General features: G+C 39.5%; 1 protein-coding gene across 1 annotated transcript; it reads left to right on the plus strand.

The window, feature by feature from the left end:
- The first annotated feature begins 1,886 nt into the window (after positions 1 to 1,886).
- lrrc3ca (leucine rich repeat containing 3Ca) lies at positions 1,887 to 6,570 on the plus strand. The gene is made up of 2 exons (XM_010772193.1): positions 1,887 to 2,372; positions 5,220 to 6,570. Exon 2 carries the CDS (start codon positions 5,303 to 5,305, stop codon positions 6,095 to 6,097), a length of 795 nt encoding a protein of 264 aa, XP_010770495.1. The 5' UTR covers positions 1,887 to 2,372; positions 5,220 to 5,302; the 3' UTR covers positions 6,098 to 6,570.
- Positions 6,571 to 18,361: the final 11,791 nt, after the last annotated feature.

An 18,361-nucleotide genomic window follows, 5' to 3' on the forward strand; every position in this document is an offset into this window, starting at 1 on the left:
TCGCTTTTATATCAACCGTTTATTGTGACATCGTGATCACCTTTTTCACTGTGGAAATAATGAACATGAGTTCTCTGCTGGAGTCCAATGAGTCCAAAGAAATAAAAGCTTCAGCAGACTTGGAAACAGCTCAACCAAATCTTAATCAGCAAAGAAATAGAGGGCTAAATAAATGAAGCCATTAAATGTTGCAGAAAAAATATCCTAATATGAAAGACTGAGACTCTGAACCAGTTTTTTTCCTGGGCCCTAGCAACCAACCATTTATCTGAGTTATTTGTGGAAATGATTAAACTCAAATGTGTTTAAAGGGGGCTTCCTAAATCTGGCAGAGCTGGTGTTATGGCTGCCTCACCAACATCACACTGGTGTTAGTTATTCCTCTTTAGTTTAAGAAAACAAAAGCATTTACTCTTGGCTCACAGTGGAATATTAAGAATATAAAGATGACAGGGCCTCTGGATTAGAATCGGAATTGGGGTGATTATATATTTATGCACACAAGGAATTTGCTTCGGTGTAAATTGTGCATTTATTAACACAAAGACAGTCAGAGGAAGTACATTTTAGAAATAGAGCTAAAGTATATTATAAAAAATACAATAGAGAAAACAATTCTAAACAAATGCATGAACAACCCAAGGACCCTTTAGTTTTTATTGGTGGTGTTACAAAATTGCAAATAGTTATACTGCCACACCAGCAAACAGGGAACCTGATATCCAGGGCTCTTACATCCAGTGTTTACCAACTTACACAAATAATTTGAGAAAGAAAGAAAGAAAGACCCTGGCTGCAGTAAATCATTCAGAGTCGTTCCCTCCCAGAACACCAGGGAGGGAGTTTGGGTGGAGTATCCAACTTCATTGATTTTAATTCCATTAATACCTTATGACCGGCTGCTTGGCTGGCTCTCCCCGGCATTTGCCCATGTACGCCTGTCTCCATCGTGGATTTGATTGGACTTCCTTATCGGCTGGCAGCAGGCAGGAAAAGGCCCGGAGGCGGCCAAAGATCCACCGCCCTGGCAGCCAGGCCGCATGTTTGAAACAACAAGCTGCAGATCAAACATGATTAGTGTGGGTGGACAACCCTCCCACCACACCATAATCCACTGGTAGAATGTAACTAATATACTCAAGAGAGAAATATCCTTATTTTTACTCAACTACATGTATTTACCACACTTTTACTGGATAAAAACACATGATGTTGATATATGCTATGATGCCGTACTGTACCACTAGTTCATCCAGTATTTTTTAAATGTTCTAAAATTGTCTCCGCATTTATAAACCACAACAATAAAATGCTTGTACATGTATTAGGTAGTGATAAAAACAAGATAATATAATCATTTTAATATTTAATATTTGCTTCTGTTACCTGGCTGCTACTTCAACATTTGTTCTACTTAGTATTTGCAATACTTCTACTTATCTAAATTGAATGTGTATTGGATTTTTATTTTATTAATGTGGGCTTGCCACTTAATTCAATACTGTTTTCTTTTTTGTTTAACTATGTAAATACCTCTCTGGGGGACAAATAAGGATTTCTAATTTTGTATCTATTATATTATAACATAATCTTGTGAAGAGGCATTCTGCATAATCAGTTGCTTTTGATCATTTAAGTTACTTTAGCTAATAACACTACTACATCTACATCTACTTTAGTAACATTTGAATTCAGGACTCTAACTTGTGTTATGATATTTTAATTCCATAGCATTTAGACTTTTACTTCAGTAAAGGATCTTCTACCTCTTCATGATGTATGAGATCACTTCTGTGAATGTGATGTGTGTGTGTGTGTGTGTGTGAGAGAGAGAGAGAGAGGGAGGTGTACCCCTTACTTTACTGGCAGCTGGTGCAGGCAGATCCACTTCACTCACAGCAGCTGCATCTGAATGAATGTAATCACTCCCTCCATTACATATTTTTGCAGTAATGCATTTCCAACAGCAGCAGCAGCAGCGACCAAATCCAGCCACTCAGCATTTCTGCCTAATGTATTGCGTGCCATGTGTCTGCCATTTTAAACTTTGCATTCATGTTTTTGTTGGTCACATCCAGCCTTAAAGTCAGTGAGAAAGCTTTGCCCTCGGTGTTGCCTAGTTTTGTGGTTGCGTGGAAACTAAACGGCTGCACTCAGTGAGCGAGCCCTGAACTGTAGGAGCATTTCCAGTGGCGCGTGGTGGCTGCCCACAAGAGCGGCTCTCTGCACAAGTTTAACGAGGACCTGATGGAGGAGAAGCGAAATATTGACCGAACCGCCTTCCGGGGATCTCTCTGATCCGCCAGAGCATTTCACTCCCTGACGCTTGCTGAGGAACACACCATGAAAAGGAGAGGGAAAGCAACAAAGACGTGAGTGTGTGTTCGAACTATCGATCATCTGTTTTCTTTGTGATATTGCATGCCTTTACGCATTTGCTCAACCTATGAAATAGCATCCGTTTTCCAGTTTTTTTTTATACGGGTTTACAAATGTGACTGGTGCTGCACACAATACTGGATGGGACTGGCTAAAACAGGATGAAAGACAAACTTAACAAGGGTATCAGTTCCCTCATGTATCTCCTTTTATCTCCTGTCCTTTGAGTTCATTTTCCACCAGATGCTTGTTTCTAATGAGTATATTTAGCATGCAATTATACTTGTTGCACTTGAATGAAGCATCCTAAATGTCCCTATCCTATATTGTGTTGTGATTTATGTAAAGTAATAACAACTCCAAGACTAATGCTTAGTATTTCAGGTTTTAAACTGTGATATTTAAATATTTAACAATGGCTATCAAACCCCTATGAATCTCAAACATACTGTACATTAAATGCCATTACATAAACTACCATGCTGTTATAAAAGTATATGCTTATTGCCCTCTAAATTAACCGAGTAAGACAATTTCATGTCGTAAAATGGGGTTTTATGGTCTAGTTGAAATCTTCCAAAGCAGTGCCCTAAGGAAAAGCAAGAAAAGCGCATCCAAATTGGCATTAAATGAGGAATTGGCAGTAGAGCTGAACGCACTGAAATATGATTGCAGTTGCAATAACATTGTGTATTTCAATTTATTTCAAGTGCTCTTCGTTGCCCTGTTTCCCTTTCAGACATCCACACCCCCCATTGATAACTAGAAACCACCGTCTTAATTGCCATTTATGCAGCTGTGATGTGATTCCACGCGGAGGTCAGATTCATACATGAAAAAAAACTACGTCACAAAACATATTCCCTCTTGCATTTGTGTTGCATTTAATTCCTCCCAAGTTTATGTCTGGTTTACCAAATGACTGCTCCTCGTATAATTGGTGCCAGAGAGGTGCAGCACTGGAAGCAGTGAATTTATGAAGTGTGATATTGACCTTTTGGTTGTGAGAGCGTTGTATTTATTGTTTAAATTAAAAGCAAGAAAGGTTATTTATCACATCAGTAATGAATAAAGGATCACGGATGAAGACCTCATCAGATTTAGAGGCCACCTAATTTATTGCTTGTGTGTATGGTTATCTCATGCACTATATTCTCCTTCCTCTACCCTTTGTTCTTTCACTGCCAGTTGTCTTCATCAGCTGTCCTTGTGAATGTCTAACATTTGCCCCTTTTCCCAATGTCTCATTAGTGTCACGCACTTTTCTCTGCGTTGTTATTGTGCTGTTACCCCCTCTCCTTAAATCCTCTTGATATCATTCTTTCTCTCACAACCCTGTGCTGCTGCTGTGTCCAATTTCCCTCTGTGCTCACATGCTTTCTCCTCCTCCGTCACCAGCCTGCTGCTCCTACTCCCCCATTATCTCAGCAAAATACCAGGCTGGGATGCTGTGTGACGGGAAAAGTACAGCCTTTACAGGAACATAACGATACCCATTTAATTCAGGCAATACTTCTATATCCTTTGCTGGTATTTTACTTCCTAATGCACCCTGCTGACAAAGCGCAGAGGGTAATCTTTAGGAAGTTGCTTCGCTTAATGAAGATGGAAAAGCATCTCGTGCTAAACTACCTCAGTTAGAGCATCAAAGCAGAGCCTTCTTCTGTGCTTTGCTCCGGTGCATCAGCCTCCATCTCGCCCTCATTATTGGGTTTGTCTGACAGGCATCTCTTAAACCTGCATGACACAATGAGTGTTATTAGCTGTGTCTCTTAGACAAGGCATCTGTCCCCGTAACACACACATACAAACCACCATTGCCACTACACACTGTCCTCTACCCCCCAACGTCATGTGATACTTTGAGGTACTTAGAGATCGATTTCATTTTTTAATCTTGGTAAGTGGATCTTGTCCAGTCTCCAGCCATTTTGAAGAAATTAAGAAGTCCGGTTGAACTCTGTGGTCCATCTTTTTGTCACACAGGCCATCACATTGTCTGTTTTGTTGGCCCTGGTGGCGTTTATGGCATTCACATTTGCCCTGACAAAAGGATTGGGTGGCCAACACAGATGCTACATTGACTTAAGGAGTTTTTCCTTAAGAGGATTAGTAACAGGATAGGAGGTGGCCCTGATCAGGTATTAATGAAGTGTGTTACGATGGGTAGACCTGCTATTTTCAAAGGCTTACATACAAAATATAAAGTGTAATTTACAGTACACAGACAAGCTTTTACCTCTGTGTTACTTGCACTTCTGACCAAATGACCCCATGTACGGCACAGCTTGACAGATAATCTAGAACATTTTTAATGGTCACTTGTAATAAAATGATCCGAATGGCGTCTGTGAAAATAACTGGATACATGATATTTTACTTCATGAAAAAAATGGATGGTTTTGTTTGGAACATTTGTTCTTCATGGAGTCACAACATATGTTGATGCCCATCTCTGTACTGAAATAGCCCTGCGTTGCAGGGATGGCAATTATAAATGAGGAACAGTGACACCAAAGGTTTTTCAAGCTTGTTTATTTAGTTGGTATAAAGGGAATGTTTGATCCTTAGACTTTACTGGAAACATATCAGAAGTTCAGTTGTATCTGGCCATCATGCTGAAATAAAGCAATCCTGTTCTCACTGCAATTAGATACATTTTAGTAGACTACCCCCTGCATTCTGTGTTATATATCACTATGGACTCTGAAACCATTGTTAATCACCCATGTTTTGCTTGGGAAAACTATTTGACAGGCCAATCTGCACTGTTGTTCATTTCAAAGGCTAACCTTCCCACAACTGCTAATGTGACTTTTTGTTTTGTTTTTATGCAACAGGCTCAACAGCTTCTGGGGAGGTTAATGTGGACTTCACCTCCTGCGCCCAGGTGGTCCTTCCTGGAGCATGCACGTATCCCACAATGTCCCTAATTGCAGACTGGTTACTGCGCCACTCAGTAGTCACGTGTTTGCTGCTGCACAGCCTGGTGCTTATGACCTTTTGCTTCCACAATGCTGCCACCAGTTGCTCCAATGGCTGTTACTGCTCTGAGAACGATACCGGGGGCAAGACGGTCCGCTGCAGCAATATGCGGCTCATAGAGATCCCCCAGGATATCCCCAATGACACACAACGCGTCTACCTGGACTTCAACCTTTTCACTACAGTCCCAACTAATGCTTTTGCAGGTTTGCCCAACCTAGTTGAACTGGATCTATCGCACAACGAATTGAGCCTGTTAGAACCAGGGGCATTCAGAGGACTTGGCCCCTCACTACAGTTCCTAGACATTTCTTCTAACAAGTTAGTGAGCTTTAACCCAGAGGCCTTCGATGGCCTGCGGTCTCGCGCCAACCTAACAAACAATCCTTGGCATTGTGACTGCAACTTGCAGATGGCCTTGCCCCGTGTGGACCTGGAGCCTGCCTCGCTGGCGGGAATCGTTTGCAAGACTTCAGATCCTGAGGAAACGGGAGTTCAAGGACTTGCCTTCCTGTTGGCACCAGCCATAGACCTATGTGTTGTGATGAAGAGGACTACAGATGTGGCCATGCTGGTGGTCATGTTTGGCTGGTTCAGCATGGTAATCTCCTACCTGGTCTACTATGTCAGGGCTAATCAGGAGGACGCCCGCAGACACCTGGAGTATCTCAAGTCATTGCCAGGCATACAAGGCAAATCAGAGGAGTCTTCTACCATTAGTACTGTGGTATAGGTTGGATGCAACTACACGTGGGACCACTAAACAGGATGGAGCAACGACTACATGGTCTTCATCAATCTCAGATGGTTTTGCTCAGCTGTTGTCTCTGAGCCAAGGTGGGCAACAAGACATGTGCATCTGCACAAGAAAAACAAGCCGATGCAACCTAGCCAGATGAATAATTCATCATTCAGTGACCCATTAGGAGTTTCTGCTGGCTGAGTTGATGGTCTGGTGAGTGCACTAAGGGAGTTAAAGCAAAGGCTGTTTTTGGTGAACTCCAAATATGGGCTACAAATGGGATTTATCCAATGGTGCATACACCTAGATGCACCGAGCCTACACACAGACAATATGAAGCAAACATCTTTATGAACGGGAAAAGGTAACACTACAATGAGGAAATTCATGTACAACTGTTTTCCATTACAACCCTTATGGTATCCACCAGTATATTCTAAGTAAAATTATGTTTTCCAATTAAATTGTTGTTTTTTGAGTTTCTCTTACTGAACTTAGTCAACTCTTCATGAAAAAATACATAGTTATTGAGAATGTGAATCACTTTTTAGCAAATGCATATTTAGCTCACTTAGCTGATGAATCACATTGCTGTGTGATGAAGGGCTCATTGGTTATTCTGTGATGTTTTTGGCAGTAGCTACTGTACCAGAGCTTCATACTGATGAGAACCGCAGACCTCCAAGCTGCCTTTGTATTTTAACAGTGTTTGACAGGAAACTCCTACTAGCTCACAATAACCTCCAATGACATCCCTAAATTATCTATCCAAACACTGCAGTACTACACACTGCGTATCAAAAGTTAATTTATCAAATGCCAGTATGAAGAAACTAGGTTTTTGTGGAGGTAACAAACATCACCTGTCACGCCAGTCACCTAGGACTGATTTGATTTGAGTCCTGTTAGCCGATATCAGAAACACACAGCAGCTCTGGAATTACTCCTCAGCATAATATGCTAATCTTTAGTCACAAGCCAATAGCCCTTCATGCAATATCATGTAATTGTCAGATAAGGTTGATGTGAGAAGCAGAGAATTTGAGGTTACTGCAGTTCAGCTGTCATCAAATAGAAAGAGAGAGTAACTGGGACACATTTGATCATATTCTGGTTTAAAAAGCCCTTCAGCAAACACTCTCACTCCTTTAACCAGAGCAATTAAGGTAATACAGAGGAACCCTTCATTATCGTACCTTGTTATATAGACAAATTCTTTATTTCTGCATCGATTGTCATTCTCTATGATGCCTTTTAATAAGCATGCCTTTGGGAGCCTCGTTGTCTGATTCAGTCCCTCCTATTGGTTTCCCAAATAACATTTATGAGGCCACGACCTGTGGCTCCATTTAAAAGACTTAAGGGATTCAGATCTCCTATTTCAACAGACAGAGTAACATTTATTAAAAAGGGAAATGTTTTTAGGTTGAGGTGTAATTTAATCCACATGAGACTGTGCTCTCTCTTCTGTTCCACAGAACAAGGTCAGATTAACCCTTTGCAGGCTTCAATAACGAAATTTGATGTTTGAGATGTGGGACATGGTTTGACAACAAGGATTTCCCTGTCAGACACACGCATGCCTTTAGAGCAAGAGCAGTAGTGATAAATGATTTATGATAGCCACAAAAACACTCGAGCAGAAAGTCTGGGATTGACCCATCATTTTGTGTAACCCAGTTCCTGAGGAGAAAAAAGGGAGTGCCAAAGGGGATGAGCTGCCCCCCTCTCTGCTTCCTGGCATACCCTCGCTTGGGTAAAACACTTTCCAAATGTCCTTGGGCTGCTCAGGGAGAGTCAAGAGCGCTCACAGTGGCATTCAAAGTCAGCTCCACCTCATCCTTAAATCCCCTTCTCTCCCAAAGGTAGCACTCTGTTTTCAAAAGAGTAGTTTGAGATCTCGAAAATATGCATATTAGCAACCGCAGGGGGTTGGTTACCATTAGGACATTTTATTTAGTTCGCTTAAGACGTGCTATTAGACAGATTCCTTTCTAGAAAGGTTAGCTGTTTCCAGTCTTTATGCTAAGCTAACAAGCTAATAGCTTCAGCTTCTTTTTTAGCATAAAGACATGAAAGTGATATCAATCTTTTTACAAAATTCCAGAATGTTCAACAATTTCTTTTTAAAAAACAGAAGAAAAATAAAAGAAAGAAACATTTAGGAGTTATTTTATTTTTACTAAAATAAAGAAGATGTTGTCAACAGTGTTTGTTAGACATGTTGTTTTTGCCATCTGTTCACCTTTTTGTGCTTGACAGCACCATAGTTTCTGTTCAGGCTGAGTTTGTTTGACATGATATTGATCTTGACAGAGGTAATCTTAAGGAAGCAGGTACAGCCACCCATGATGAGCAGGAGGTTCAACAGTACTGAAAAATAGATGGTAAGCTTCTCTCTTTGACATTTCCTGACACACACACACACACACACACACACACAGCTCCCTTCTTCGCTCTTTCCTCTGATTACAGGCTCTCACGGTGGCTTTGAAACACAGGACTAGCAACAGAAATGGCTGACTGTATTCTGTTCAGCTAATGTAGGTGGGTGCACACGTTCTTTTGTTCGGCTGTATGTACGACAGGTGTGTGTGCATGGCGGCAGTGAGGGTTTCGTGTAATGTAACACCGCTGTTCCCCAGCACACAAATGTCACTGAGGTTAATTTAAATTTCAGACGAGCTCAGTTTGCCCCGCCTGCTACCTTAGACACGTTACACTGGTGTGAGCATTACAACTGCTGGGTAATGGGACACAAAGTGGGGGATAAGGTGACACATCCAATCCCACAGAGCGCAGCCCTGTTTGGGGTTGGGTTGCAGGTGAAAATGTTTCCAGGCTCTGAGATCACATGGGGTCTCCTAGTGAGGGCCTGTGTCAGCACCTGATTTCCACCTTCAGCCAAAAAAGGTAAGCGACACCTAAGACGCAGCATCTGAGAAGAGCGACAAGGACATCCTTGTCAATATTTTGGAAAGGTGTCCTTTTTCTGATGCCCTTGGAAGGGATGAAACCAAGTCCAAATGAATGAAGAAAAGGTCCTGACTTCAGTTAGTGCAACATAGCTCCCCCCGTTGTGGAGTTTGTGAATGTGAAGAAAATAAATACATTTCTCCTAAAAAACAACACACAGCACATTCCCTCATCCTACAGACCTCACTTAAACAACAGTAAACATCAATGTTTCTCAATAATGGTATTAAGCCATTGGTGGGCCCAAAGGACATAAGCTGTAGACCCTCACTGAGCCTCCATGTTGCTGTAGATTAGTTCGATTTGATTAAACTCAAGATTGTGAAAGTGGAAACAAACCTTTTTAATTCTCCCCCCTATAGCGTTTCCAAGCGTTATATTGTACTGTTGATTGCTACTGTCCAAAACAATAAACAACTATATCAATTCCAAATAACTATAATCCCTGATCTCAATGCTTAAAATGAAGATAGGGGCTCCTTTGTTGGCTATAGTATCCACAGTTAAAATTAATCTGGTTGTTCTGCTACTTGGGAACAGCTAGCTATTTTGTTGGGTTACCTCTTGGTGAAATGCTCTTTTGACAGGGAAGTAATGCAATCTATATGTCTGGGGCTTTAATTGTAAAAGGAGGTTGCAGGCAGAAATGCATATTGGAAGCATTACTTGTAGGGAACTAAATTAAGAGCCACTAGTGTCATTATATCCAGCCATTATCTTTTTAAATCAATATTCACTCCACTTTCAGTGTAAAGAATGAGCTGAAGTGCATACTTATAAAGCTTTTACACATTCAATTAATATTGCAATTGCACTAAATACATATTCATGAGTGATTATTCTTATACTATACATAGCTAAAGCACAAATGGTGAAAAGGCTGAAATATTGACCGGTTTTAACATTACATACACAATGGCACAGAACTTGGATATGTATGTTGAACATCGCTCTATGGATCATAAATCTAGATTTAGAGGTGTGACCTACTTATTATATAATATAGGTCAAGATTGTTATTTTGGATATACCCTCAGGGATTTATCATCTTTTGGGAGTTCTGCAAAAGCAAACTGTTAATATAAGGAATGCATGATTAATTTCTCATTAATAGTTTAATTTATAGATCACAATCTGAATATGTGCCCATATGTAACTGGCTTGTTTGAAAGGTGTCTTGTATGCGATTTATATTGCGTCATAAATCATGTCATTGCCATGTTTGTTGCGAGATCATTTTCTGAGAAATCCTGTTTAAACTGCTTTACTGGAAGACAGGAGTGCTAGCATACTTTGGTCATCACAAAGCATAACCACCTAATTCTGCCTTAATTTCTTGTAAAAACACATTTTGCAATTCCATGGCTCCATCCTTTTTCATGGGAAAGCATTACTCACTCCATGAAAAAACACGACACAATTGGACAAGAGCTGGTTTCAAATAAATGGAATCTGGACACAATCTTTGCTGGCTGTCTGAGCATATCAACACATCAGATCTGATGTAAAAACAGTCCAGATTATTTGATTTGGCAAATACGGGGAAAACAATATCAACCATTGAGTGGAAAATCATCTGTACTGTAGCATTCAGAAATTGGTGGGAATACATGGTATTTGAACATCAAGGGAACTATCTTTCTGTTCTGTTCAGGCTAATACCATTTTTTAAAGAAGTTATTGACTTAAGTGCTAAAATATCGTAGTAAATTAACACAATGTATCTCTTAAACCAGAAGAAATGTGATATTGGCACATTTATGTGAAAATTAGAAGTGGTCCAAGGACCCAGATGATCTCTAAACCTCTTAGACCGAGTAATTTTACAGCCATCTTTGTGCTCTCTAGAAAACCAGGTCCTTTCAAAGGCCTCCTGGGTAATCAGGAAAACAAATCTGTAGGCTATATCATAAAAATTCAAGATTTTGAGGGCTCAATGAAAAAAGCCCTTTCTGCTTTCAATTCGGCTAATCTGCTTGCCTGCCATTTTACAACCCCTCTTGACCTCCGCAATCCCTTCAGATTGGCATGTAGGGCCATCTTCAAAAATGCTCATTCCTGCAGAAACTTGTTTTAAATTCCTATTAAATGAAGCATAAGCAGGGTGTGTGCTTTCAAGTGTTAAAAGGCAGGACATGATTGTGCGGCTTCTCCATGTCCAACCTAAGGTGAGCTAGCACCTCTAAAACCAAATAGTGTTTCCAACTGGGTCATTGAAGGGGCCACAGAGCGAGGCCTCAGCAGTGAATAATACCCTTCTTTCATGTGCAGGATTGATTGGAGATCGGACCAGTGTGGATTTCAGGGATCAGATTTGACAGCTTCACTTCACAGCCTATCAAGCATAGCCAGATGTAACATATCTACAGATCTACACTGACTGATCAAGGGGCCTTGTGTCAGAGCATGAAGAAAACCGATCTGTTACAATAGAGGCACAGCATTGACCAATGAGGTGATTACATAACTCCAAACGCAATGGCATAACTTGATTCTACAATTTTTGAAACAAGGATTTAATTAATAATTTCATGTGTTAAATTAAAAAGTGATTTAAGAATTTCCAAAATACACTTATCCACTGTTTTGAGGATAGTTAGATGAAACAATTATAGCCTACTACTTTTATGTCTCTGTGCCAGCATCTTGGTAGCCTAGCTTAGCATAACGACTGGAAACAGGGGGAAACAGCTAGCCTAGCTATGTCTAAATGTAAAAGCCAGTCAACCATTGCTCTCTACATCACTTACCATGTGTATGTTGTTTGTTAAATCCATAAACAGTTTTACTTTAAAACAGTATGTTGGCTGGTGGCAGTGACATCTAAGCTAGCTTTTTCCCCAGTCTACAGTATTTATGCTAAGCCTATTGAGCTAACCTGGTGCTAAGCTAAGGAATCCTCTCCTGATGGTAGCTTCATATTAAGCATAGGCCTACACACACAAGAGTGGTATTAAATTTGCCATCTAACTTTTGGAAAAATGTCAAACCAATCTTTAAGGCAAGGATCAACTAAAAGCATATTTGTATCAAAGAACATTTTGTCACAAGATGGCGATTTCTTTGGTCAGTTTGATGAATAATGCTTTTCTCTGTAGCCTACTTTGACCTTTGAGAGATTTCTAATTGAAATGCTTTTAACAGAGTGTAACATCACAGCTGAGGTATCATTTATAAAACTCATGATTCCACCAGATGGCACTCTTGTCTCTGTCAAGCCAGTGTGTTTATTTTCTCACCTCCTACTATAACTGTACACAACGCCTGGTGGGCTCACTTCCCCTGAACCGGTGGGCTCCTGTGTGGATCAAGAGTATTTTCAGGTAAGTCAAATCTCAGAGCCTTGAAATTGGTGCAACAGATGCCACAATTGAAATACACTTGTAAATGTCATATTTCTCTTTTGGCGTTTTGTTTGTGGTGGGCTGTTCTTTACAAACAGGAACATACAGTTGTGTCAGTACTTAGTGTAAATGTAAAGCAGTTGGAAATGTCCAATCTATTAATAGCAAAATGCAAGCCACAAAGGAATCACAATGACCAAAAAAAACTGGGTTTCCTTTAAAAAACTCCTAGATTTCATAAACACTTGTGATTTGAGCATTTAAACACTTTCAATTTCCATTTCCCTCTTCACAGCGGTCAGTGGAAAAGCCTGTTTCCTCAAGAGCTCTTTAAGTATGACTCTGAAATAGTCTGGACTCATACTTTAACTACAGGCTGGGTTACATCAATGTCAAATATCAGAAATGGAGGAATTCCCAAAATCTCTTGAATTATGTTACTCTGGAGGCTTTTGTAGAAAATGTAATTGCATAATAGAAAAAAACCATATAGAGTCATCAATACTTTCACCCTCTTAGTTTCAATTTCGGTTATTGTATCCTTCTTATATATATACCATAGTCACTGTAATGTATAATAGTTCTCGTTTTATTCCTATTTTTGTATGTTATGTGAAGTCAGTTGAAGAAAAATGTTATAACAAATCAAATTCACTATAATGTTGAGACCAAAATTGCTAAACAAATCCATCAAAGAATAATGTGCTTAAATTAAATGTCCTTATTTTCAATAATCATTTTGACCCAAGTAAGCTTTATTTAACACAATAAATCAAAGCTTTGAATGAAAATGTGCAATTCATGAATCTCTCATATGGTAATAGGATGACCAAATTATGGGAAATCCCTCTATTTGGGCCTGCAGCCTATATAAGACTATAAGTGTACTATTAATCATGAATAGTGTTCACTTGAGGTCAATACTTAAAGACATTCCTCAACAGAGGCCATGAACATCCTGATTGGTGAGTAGTGATGAGGAAATACTTGTAAATGCTGCTTTCCCTTCCTCTGCTGATCAACTCCAGAAACAGCACAGGCTCTTAAAGAAGCTTGGATCTTCTGGACATTTTTTAAGAAGTAAATCTTATATTTATTATAACTTTACATCTGCTCAAACTGCTAACTGTGCTATGTTGAACTGCTGTAGTCACTTCTGGCTTAGGTTTCACATTACAGGGACTATTCTGAACTCATGCAGTTATTTAGCCTGAGGGGAGGCATGCCCAGTGCTGCAGAACAGAGGAGCTGCTGAGGAGAGACACACGCTTTGTTCTCTCTCTGCCACACACACACTCGCACACACACTGTGCTGGTGGATGTAAGAAGGGATTGTTTTTGATGCCTCTACGGTTTTTGATTCTTCTCCCCTCTCAGTTTTCGCCCTTCACTGCTCCATGGCCACCCTCGCCAGCAGCGCGCCTCTGCAGCCGGAGATGGGCGCACTTGTTGAGGGAGCGCAGTTCCAGGAGATCGTGCTGAGGAGCCGCAGCTTGATAGAAAAGATCCTGCTCTCCATTCCCGACACGCACAAAGAATGCATTCACATCGAGGTGAGATACGTACTGGTTTTCCATTGTTTCGCGTTAATTTGAATATTGTCAGTGAGATATCTCGGCTGCTGGTGAATAATCAGTGCTGTTCGTTCTGTAAAAGGGCCTTTGAAGGTGTGCACTGTGCCCTGCTGCTAGTCTGACAGGCTGTTTATTGAGTTTATATGGTTCAAGGTTCAAGGCTTTTATTGGTCATCATACGAACATAGCTACAGTGTAGTTATGACGATGAACATTTTAGCTCACAGGCTCCACCAACAGTGAAACACAATAAAACAGAAAAACAGAAAAAATAGTACAAGTAAATACAAAAAGAAAAATATTGAAATAGTGCAATAAGAGTCTATATACAAGTGATTGGAATATGATATGTTAGATAAATAATTTCTAAATTGCAGCCAGATTAATGTTATGGATGTTGTTTCAAAAGTTCAGTTGTGGCTATGCAGTAATAACTGTGCTTTAAATTCGAAAGATATAAAAATAATAAATATTTGATGATTCATTATTGGCTTAGCATTATCCTCTTAATTCTGAGGACCTATTTTCTTCCGCGAAGCCTGCTAAAACCTTCACAGTGGTTAATAGCAGTCACAATCTACCTCATTCCTTTACTTCAGTATTAACATTTTATGCCACTTAAACATTATATTCATTTGACATTCAGATACACGAATACTAATAAAATATTAACAATCTATAAATAATAGGAAATGCAAGGACATTTAGAAACAAAGTCAGACACTACATAAAAGGTTATAGTGCTCTTATAAATTATTATACATCATGTGAAATACTCAAAGGTGAATAAAATACTAGAAGTTTCCCATATTTGTTAACATACAGTATATTAATGGTCATGACATTGACAGGGGCCATATTACATAACGGGTGCTTTGGACCTTTGTTATGGTTCATTTTTACATTGACGTATTATTACTTTTAATTGTCTGAGAACTTCTGTCGCTACTGGGTATTTCTCTTGAAGTAAATAGATCTACAAATGCATATCAAGGTAGTGCTTGCTTCCTGTTGCATGCCAAGCTGTGATTTATCTCTAACATCTCCATGATATCTCTCCTTACAGACACTAAAACTAAATTCTTCAGAAAATGCCAATTTTGTGACAATGGCATTCACCATCGGCATCCCGGCTGCTCCTGTACTCAAAGTGGTGTCAGAAAACTTCTCTTTGGTAAGCATCTATGAGAGGAAAAATTCAATGAATAACATGTTTTAGATAAACAGAAAATGTGACCTGATTGTTGTTATTTTTTCTCTTTAGGAGACCGGTTTGAGGCGCATGTCAGAGGGTCTTCAGCTGCACCGGGCCTTACTGCGCTCCGTCTCTCCTCGGCTGGAACAGAAAGACAGAGTGATCGGGCTACAGGCTGACATCAGAGACCTCGTGGTTCAGATCAATAAGGTAGATTCATATTTTTATTTCACTGTCCCTATGGTTTGTTTAGGTTCTCCCTTTCTGTAATCATGAACAATTTGCACATACTGTACTTACACATTGTAGTTTACTTACACTACCTCACAGGATATATATATATATATTTTTTTTGCAGACATGGCACTTTCAGCACATTATATAAATTACAGAACAATTAGTCTGTTAAAGAAAAATACCCATCCCCTATCCCATTACTGTAGGTCATGGTCACAGAAAAAAAAAAAAATACAAATACATTCAATAATAAATACAATAAAATAAATAACTCACATCACAAAGTCACAGGTAACAGTAACTAAAAAAAAACAATTAAGACAGGGGAGAACAATAAGGGATACACAGAGTATTGGTCATAAGATATATTTTACTTTTTTTTTTATTTAAAGCTGCTGTGCACAATTTTACAATGTGTATAGTACACTGTGTTAATGTTTCTGTCACTGCACTAGATGGATATTTTTTATTCTTGTACATTGACTGTAAAAATACTGCTGTTACAAAACAATTTCCCAACTTTGGATAAATAAAGTATATATCTATCTATCATCTACATAACTCTTTAGAAATGACCCTTACCTTAGCCCCTTTCATGATGTTCCTTATTGTGCCTTGCAGATGCTGAAAATGGCCCAAGTCGAGGCTGTGGTGCAGCCCTCTCCGACCCCCGTGGCCTTGCGTCTCCCGGGGGAATATGAGGTCCAGGTGGCGGCTCACCTGACCCTGGTCCAGCTGCAGGCCTTCGCGCAGGACACGGCACGCTGCCTCAGAGGTCTGGACCGGAGCAATGACGAGGAAACGCAGAGCTGACTAACATTTTTACTCTAATTGCATTTGGTTTTTGTCCAAATCATACCCTTTATCTGTCATTTTTTACCATGGTTAATATTTATTTATGTTAAATGATTATATATTTATTTTTCTAATCTATTTATATATATATTTATTCACTGAATGTGGAATATTTATTTAGGGAATTAATTTATGATAAGTGTGTCCTGTTTTATTACATAGCATTGACTGTAAATTAAATCTACTTTAATTTAGTCTGAAAATAATTTAAATGGTTCAAATACTATATTATAAAGCGAGGTTCAATAATAATAATGAAAAGCAGAACAGAACATTTACAGACAGCTTTTTACTTTGTAATAACTACTTTCTCTCAGCAGAGACATGCATCTTCTTATTATAGACATGCATTTCCAAACATTCGGTCTACCTACGCTGTAAAAGGTATTATCTCTTCGATTTACACCCGGCATCTATTGCACGTCTGTCCGTCCTGGGAGAGGGATCCCTCCTCTGTTGCTCTCCCCGAGGTTTCTCCCATGTTCCCCTTTAAACTGTGGGTTTTTCTCCGGAAGTTTGTCCTTGTACGATGTGAGAGTGTGCTGTTGTATTTGCTGTAAAGTATCTTTACTGTAGGGTATTTTTATTATATGTACAGCACTTTGGCTCGACCAAAAATCGTTTAAAAATGTGCTATATAAATAAAACTTGATTTGATTTTGATTTGAGACATGTATGTAATATATATAAATTATGTTTGAATAAAACTATTTTTTTACAAATCTTATTTTTTTAAAAGAATGGTTCTGAATGTTTGTATTTCTGATAAATAAAGACATTTCCTTAAACTGTTATTGTTCCTTTTTTTTTTTTATCAATGACAAGCATTATGACACATGCTTGGTCATTAATGTAATCACACCCAAAGTTCCAATGGGGCTCAGACAGTAATAGAGAAATGCAACTAAAAGTGAAATAGAGGCTTCTGGGTAATTTTTTTTGCCAACGTGTTGAGGAAGTGTTGCAACAGGCGAATGACTGCATGGTGACCATGAGCTCAGGAGGGTGGTGCAGACCTTTGTACGTAGTGTCATGTGGTCAAAGGCTCTGCCAACATGTGATCATCATCCACACCGCCTCATGGTATTTTAATACCAAAACTGACGAATCTTAAAAGGTCCCCTATTATACTGTTTTTCATCAATATAATATAGGTCTCAGATATACACAAACATGTCTCTGAAGTGTTTGGCTCCAAACACCAAACAGATCATTGCAGCATCCCATAATCCCCTCTGTTTCAGCCCTGTTTCAAAAGTGCTGACTCTCTGGCCGTTTCTCAATCGCGAGGAAACTGGCTTCCAAGCCAATATTTCAAGGATACTACGCCATCGAGTGCCGCCGAAGGACTGTCCCAATCTCCAGCATACTTGGAATTCCAACGAGGCCACGTCCTTGGTTTGGGGGTAATTTCGAGGCTGCACATGGGTAGACTTTGCGTCCTTCAAATCCCCACAATGCTTTGAAATGGACCAATTTCAAAAACCCTTGCGGAGAATGGCTGAACCGACGCAGCACACATTTAAATGTAAGTATGTAGTGGCGTAGAACATGTGTTGGTAAATTTGTTACTTTGTTGCATTTGTTATCACCAAAAATGTGTTCCGTGAAAGTAAAGCAAGTTCATAATTAGATAAACATTGTGAGGTATTTATTTTCGGTACAGTTTATGTTGAAACCGTTAAAGAGAGTAGCACACTTGTTAGCCTGTTCCATTCTTCTTTGTTTTCCGAAGCCGTGGCTTGGAAGTATACTTGCTTCATTTCTGAAGGAAGTGACTTGGAAGTATGAGACTACCAAGCCAGTATCCTCGCGATTGAGAAACGGCCCCTGTCAGATTTTGGTTATTTTGGGGAGTTCGAGATAAATCATATTGTTTGGTGGATGCAGTTTGAACCAGAGTAGCAGCATGGAGGTCGGATCGTCACCAAAATAAATAAATAAGTGGTCCGAAAAAGCTTCATGACAAAAAAAATACACATCGCCTTCCTCAGGCATTGTGTTTGTACCGGGGAAAGGAGACACCCCCTTGATGAGAAACTGTAAGAAATGATCGGGGAATCCCTCCGGAGTG

This window comes from Notothenia coriiceps, unplaced genomic scaffold (assembly GCF_000735185.1).
Source record: "Notothenia coriiceps isolate Sejong01 unplaced genomic scaffold, NC01 NC01_scaffold00010968, whole genome shotgun sequence".
Lineage (NCBI taxonomy): Eukaryota > Metazoa > Chordata > Actinopteri > Perciformes > Nototheniidae > Notothenia > Notothenia coriiceps.